The sequence below is a fragment of the Balaenoptera ricei genome, chromosome 7 (assembly GCF_028023285.1).
Source record: "Balaenoptera ricei isolate mBalRic1 chromosome 7, mBalRic1.hap2, whole genome shotgun sequence".
Classification (NCBI taxonomy): Eukaryota; Metazoa; Chordata; class Mammalia; order Artiodactyla; family Balaenopteridae; genus Balaenoptera; species Balaenoptera ricei.
This window is the reverse complement of record NC_082645.1, coordinates 64,191,730-64,198,096: the sequence shown is the minus strand read 5'-3', so window position 1 is coordinate 64,198,096 and position 6,367 is coordinate 64,191,730. Positions and strand designations below refer to the sequence as shown.

The 6,367-nt window shown below is 50.2% G+C and overlaps 1 protein-coding gene across 1 annotated transcript; it reads right to left on the bottom strand.

The window, feature by feature from the left end:
- Positions 1–485: 485 nt before the first annotated feature.
- HOXD1 (homeobox D1) lies at positions 486–2,819 on the bottom strand. Its single transcript, XM_059928147.1, has 2 exons — positions 1,955–2,819; positions 486–1,600 (listed from the first exon to the last, which is right to left on the bottom strand). The coding sequence occupies exons 1-2, from the start codon at positions 2,598–2,600 to the stop codon at positions 1,266–1,268; spliced, it is 981 nt and encodes a 326-aa protein (XP_059784130.1). The 5' UTR covers positions 2,601–2,819; the 3' UTR covers positions 486–1,265.
- Between the last annotated feature and the right edge of the window lie 3,548 nt (positions 2,820–6,367).

Here is a 6,367-nt window from a genome sequence, read left to right as displayed (position 1 = left end):
CCTTTGTAATTCTTGACTTTGGAAATGGGAATTCAGACATTGAGATTTTTTGATGTGCAGCTGCCTTTCTCAGAACACTAACCAACTAACAAAGTCTTCAAGTTGTCTTTCCTCTTCCTTTTGTGAGAGCAAGAGAGAAAAGGACAAGGAGATCTCTCTGCAGCGTCTCCTTGGCTATACAACATTCCCACAGTGGACATCTAAACTTAAGGTGCAGTCTACATATTCACCATAAAACTAGGGCACTTAAGGAAATACTTCCATAATTACTTGGATATTGGGCAGAGTAGGTTTTTTTCTCCCTTAAACGGCTCAGATAATCGTCCCTAACTAGTTCACATACACAGCCTTTAAGAAGTGTTGTTTTTTAAAGTTATCAGCCTAACAAATTCCCATAGCTGAATCAAGAAATTCCAAACAGAAGAAACTGAATCAGCTTTAAGGAAAGATAATCAAAACATAAGAGTGTAAGGAAAAGCAGAAGGTAGCACATTCTGTTATTTTTATTACAAAAAAAAAGTTCAAACCCTTTACATGCTATGACATTAAATGTCATATATGAGTTCACTGCAAGCAAACCTCTTTAAAAATATACATACTGTATATATTTACATTCAAGTTTGAGTAACTGGTGTCAAGGTATAGTTCAGGATCTTTACCCACCCTGTGGATTTGTTCAGCTACAAACTAAACAGCGATTGTATCTTCACTCAGGCACATGGAGAGGTAGAAACTGCTTTTTAAAGAAAACAAACAAAACCTGTAGTGCAAACGTGAAGATCATTGCTGAAGCAGCTTATACATCAAGGAGGCCCTAACTATAACTAGCTTTGGTCATCTCTAGAAGCTGAATACATGTAGTCTTGTCTTTTAAATTAAAACCAGATAAAACTTTGGGTAGATGCTCTTCTGAGCACATCAAGGTGTTGGTAGAGCTCAGCAAGGAATACTCTGCCACTCCGCACCGAGAATTGCACATGACTAAGTTAGGCGACATAGCAGCAGGGCTGGGCGGGAAGCTGGGCTCCTTTTCCCTGATAAGACACAATTAATACACAGATCAGTGGCTTTAGAGACTTCAAATTAACATCTGTACACCCACCGCTCCGAACTCAGAAGCCACCAAGATACTTCCTCTCCCAAGTGAAACCTCTATTATTTCTGCCCTGCCCACCTCCATCCCAAACTGAGCTAATAAGTCCATATAAGGGTGGGGTGGCCTATAAGTTCTACAGGCCACGGTTCCTCAGCCTCGTGACTAAACCTCATGAAGGTTCTTGGGCCTGAGAAGGGCTCCCCAGGTTCTTGCCAGAGTTGGTGGGGCTCGTTCCTGAGAGGGGAAGTTGGAGGGAAGTCAGGGTGGTGGCCAAGGGCAGAAGCCCTTCTCGTTCCCTTTTCTTCTGTTTCATCCTGCGGTTCTGGAACCAGATTTTGACTTGGGTGTCATTCAGCTGCAGTGAGTTGGCTATCTCGATTCGTCGGGCCCGAGTTAAGTACTTATTGAAATGAAACTCCTTCTCTAGTTCTGTTAGTTGCTTAGTGCTGAAATTCGTGCGGATCGCGCTGGACGAGTTGGCGGCTCCATACTTGGCGAATTTGCCTGCAACGTAAAGACAGGGAATCAGCGGGGCGAGAGGACGCGGAGACGAGGCTCGGGAGAGCTTTGGGTCCACATTAGAATCAAAGTCACTGAGCGGCCCTCTTGGGTCTCCGAACACAGTTGTGCCAGGAGAAAAGCTTCACCGAGTGCTCCTTCCCGCAATTTTCTCAACGCCTGGCACTCGTGGCACGCTCAATGGAATTCGCCTGCTTTAATGATGCCTCGGACCGCGTTTCCCCCATAAAACCCAAACCGCCGTCCAGAGCGACAGCTACAGCACGCCCCCGGCGCAATTCCGCGAGGCAGGCTCCGTCCCCAACCCCAGTGGCGTCCGTCCGTCCAAGGCCCACTTACTTTTCTTCGGGGCGTTCCTCTTCACTTTCATCCACTCGAACGTGCTGAAGGCGGCGGGGAGGCCGGACGAAGGGGACGCAGACTTGGGGTAGAGGCCGGGGGAGGGGGACGCGGTCTGGAAGGCCCCGGAGTGGCCGTCGGCCGGCTCTTTGAGACACGCCGGGAAGGGGGCGGGCTCGCCGAAGGCCGCGTAGTCCACCTGGCTGCTGAGGAGGAAGGAGCCGCCGCCCGAGAAGACGGCCGAGGTGGCGTAGTGGACGTGCGCCCCGCCGTCGTCGGCCGGCCGCCCGAGCGCGCACGGGAAGTCGTACGGGGGCCCGGGCCCCGGGAGACCGTAGTCCGCGCCCCCAGCCGCGGCAGGTGCCGTGCCCGGCTCGTAGGTCCCCTCCAGGGGGCACGGCGCGTACGCGGGCGCGGCCGGGGGCGGCGCGGGAGGCTGCTCCGGAGCGGCCGGGGGCGAGGGCGCCGCTCGGGCCGCGGCCAGGGGCAGGCAGCTCACGAAGGCGCCGTCGCCTCTGCCTATGGGGAAGGCGGGCTGCAGGACCACTGGCCGAGCGTCGGCGCGGCAGAACTTGGGCGCGAAGCTCAGCACGTCGCCGCCGCCCCTGCCGCTGCCGCACGACACGTAGTCCAGGTAGGAACTCATGGTTCCGGTCCACCCCACCTGAGCGCGCCGGCCGCGCCCAGGTGCGGGGCCCGCAGGACCGCCGCGGTCGGCGCCGCTTCGCCTTCCCTCTCTAGCCGAGCTGCCCTCGCCGAGCCATGGCAAGCCAGGCGGGGGTAAATAGAGGCCTAATATAGGGGCGGGGTGGCCACGTGGCGCCGGCCGGCCAATGGGCGCCGTCCCAGCACGGCCTGGGTCCCGACTGGCGCTCCGCTCCACGCGCCTGCCCCGCCGCCAACTTTGCCAACTGGCAGGTGGCCTCCGCCCAGCGCCCTACCCCGGCCCGGCGGAGAGGCGCCCTGTCCTGGGGCTGCCTGGGGAAGGGCGTGGCGAGAGCGCGGGACGCCTGCTTCCCGGACAGGTATTGGACCAGGTGGGGGCAGAAAGGCAGGACTAGCCGCTCGGGTAAGGACGAGAGGATGGAGAGGGTGAGAGCTCGTTCTTCTGCATCGTGGGTGGCTAGTCTCTCGGGTGTGAAGGGTGGGCGCCGCGGTGTGGAAGGTGTTAAAAGGCCCTCGGGGACCGCTCCTAGCCTCCTCCAGGGAAGGTAAAATTATTCCTCTTCCCTTTTTCTCTGAGCCCTTAAGCGCTTTCAGTGTTCTCGGCACTCCTCCTAATCTCTCTCCTAAACCTGGAGTAGACGTTTAATTTTCCCTCTTTTCCCTCTCCCCCCGACTCTGGGGACTAAATTTTATGCTGTAGGTGCTGTGTAGCTGGGGCGGCACAAACTCTGCACTTTTAAGCTAGATTTTTCACGTTACTTCGCAGCTTCTTCGATTGCTTCCATTTGTGGCGGCATGATAAGGGCGAGTATTGGAGTCCAGGGGTTTGATTTGGACAGAAGAAAGTTTCTGCCTTGTGGGACGTTTAGCAGATTCCCCCCCTCTGACTAGGTTGTAAAATAAAGAATCTGCCCTTGGAGTGAAACGCTCGTTGTGCTGCTCTCTGGGAGGTTGGCACACGCACCGTTGCTGCGCACGGTTTCTCTGAGGCGCTTTGGCTCCAGGGCGCAAAGGCTTCCCAGGGACCGGTCAGATCTCAGAGGTTTGGAGAGCGTTGTACCTCGAAGCAATTAAAGCTTCTGTTCCATCAGATAAGTGCTGCGTCGTCTCTTGCGAGTGAAATCTGAGGTCTCACAATGTTAATGGGCTCACGTCTTTCCCTTGATAATATGGTTTTGTTTACTGAGTGTAGAGAGACGGGAAATAAAAGTGCAATTGGCACGGGAAATGAAAAGTAGAAGGGTTACAAAGACAAGCTTTACATTGATAAACCTTCCAACTTCCTTGAACATTTTTTTAAATGTTTCCCTCTTTTGGGCTCTAGGACAAATAACAAATTAAATAAATAAATGTTATTTACACACAGCGGTAATGAAAGAGGGTGGTTTCCTAAAACTCTGTGTGAATAAAGAGTCTACTTTTGGCTTATTTGAGTGCCCTTGAAGACTTGATCTATTACAGCCTCTGAGTTATGGTGACCGAGGTTTTATTATTGTTTTACTGATCCACTTGTCATGAAAGAGAGATTGAGCCCTTGCCTAAAATTCCACTCTGTGGAAGTCTGGAAAATAGGAGCTTTTACAGTCCAGGGAGCCAGTTCCTTACAGGGATGTGAACTTGTGAATAAACAGAGCCACACCAAAAGTGTTACCAGTGTTGAGGCTGAAGTTGAGCCAGGATGGGGGAGGGTTGAGCCTGGAGGAGAGGGGGTAGGTAGAGGGTAGACACCTAGGAATGAGCACAAAGCTGAAGAGGTCTAGGATTCCTGCACTGCTGAAGTTCTTGGATTTAATTGGGAAATAAAATCCTGGGCTGGAAAATAGCCCTTCAAACTTGATATTGCTACTTCAGTTATCTCCTGTAGCCAGTCACACAACAAAGGTCCTAAATAGTTTTTATTTTTAATAGTTTTTAAAAAGAGAAAAAGGCTCTTCTCTAGCACCTTGGTTGGGAAATGATATAGCTCTTCAGAGCTAGCTCAGGCGTCAGATATAGATGCATTTCTTCACTGTCCTCCTTCTGTGCCCTTAATGCAAAAGTATCAGCAGGTCAGATGCTGCTGAGTTCACAATGCCCCCTCATCCCCCGACTGGCTAGACTTTAATTTTTACCAGTTTTTACCAGCACAATATCTCAGCTCTCACACTCTTGTCTCAAAACTATAAGACCCGCTCTCAAATGGTACTCATCTGATCACAGCTCCTAGGTCCAGAGGCCCCAAGGGGTCAAGAAGGAAGAGTGGCCTTGTAAACGTCTCCGGAGAAAGACACCAGCTGGCTGCAACCCAGATGTAGGACAGGAAACGCAGCCTGATTGTTTGGCAAATCTGACCAAAACCTAGCAAATTAAGGGCCTTTTCTCTAAGGTTTCAGGAAAAACAGGCAGCTAGGTGCCTTGGCAACCTTCACTGCAACGAAGACCAGGTTTTTAATGCTAAGCATTTGGAACAAAGGTTGGGTCCTTCATGTCACAGTTGAGCATTGACTTTGGTGCACCCGTGAGCTGTACACACTATTTCCCCAAAGAGAAATTTTGGAGATTGAGCTTTTGCTGAGAGAAGACAATGTCCTGAAAGGGACATCTAAAATTAATAATCTAAAAATTAGATTATTAAAATTGTGCTATTTTAACAACTGTGGGTGAGGGAGGGTGGGTGGGGTGTTCAGTATGTGTTCAGACCCAGTAACAGTTCCCTGATAACTGCAGGCAGAGAGCTACATTCTGTTCCTCCTTCTCTCTACTCCCTTTCATCTCCCAGCCTTTGGCATATGCTACACCTTGGGGCTCAGAGTGGCCATCTCCACTCCTGGGCTGGTTCTTGACTTGCTCAGGATGAAAGTCAAGACTCTGATCATCTCAGACTCAGATTCAATAAACATTTGCCAAGGACCTACTGTGTAAGAACTTTTTTGTTAGGGGAAGTTTAGGCTGAGAAAAAAGATATTCTCAAACCAAAGGAACAAGGGATTCATTTCTGGCACATGTTAGCTATACTATAAATCTACTCTAGGAAAATCTGAATCTATAATTTTCTAAGGAGATGTTGGAAGATATTATTGGGGCAATTGTGTGTATAAAGATACAAATATAGGATATTTTTGGTAACTTTAAAGTTTGTCTCCTAGAAGTTCAGAGTATGGAAGAAATGTCTTACTGATTTTATTGCTTGTTCAAGTCATGGATTCTTGAGGGTCACTTACCCTGCTGCGTCTTGGTGCTGTGAGTTCTCAGCAGGAGGTGACAGCCTAGGGGCCTGATTGCCAGGTTGTGTTTGATGTAGGAATGCTTTGAAATCTGTCCCATCGTACTCACCACAGCAGTCACCCCCTAACCACCCCCCAGGACTACCTTTCTCTCCCAAACAACAGTCTTCTTTTCTGTAGACAGAAGTGATGGAGGGTGACAGTCTGGTCTTCTGTGTGTTTACAGTTGTTCCTAAGAAGCCTCTTACAATCCCTCTCCACAAGCCCCACTGTGTTATCCCTTGGAGATGCTTGAGCACATGCAAACTCTTGGCTCCACAGCCCCAAAGGACAGAAAGGCTCTTGCTTGTTGGGATAAAAAGGAGGGTTCTTTTCTCTTAAGCAAGATTTGCAGCTCTCTGCAGCATCCTTCTATCCTAAGGTAGAGGTAGGGATGAACGGGATCCTAAAGACAGGAATTCAAAACCTGTCCGAAGTCTGATAACATGACCCTCCCTGAAGAAAACAGTTTAGTCTGCTGTGCCTTTCCCTAGACTTTTGTGAA

Bases quoted from the DNA above. Each gene is read 5' to 3' on its own strand.
- HOXD1 (XM_059928147.1), bottom strand. From the start codon at position 2,600: ATGAGTTCCTACCTGGACTACGTGTCGTGCGGCAGCGGCAGGGGCGGC. The intron at 1,601-1,954 runs GTAAGTGGGCCT...TTTACGTTGCAG, and splicing joins GAGGAACGCCCCGAAGAAAA to GCAAATTCGCCAAGTATGGA.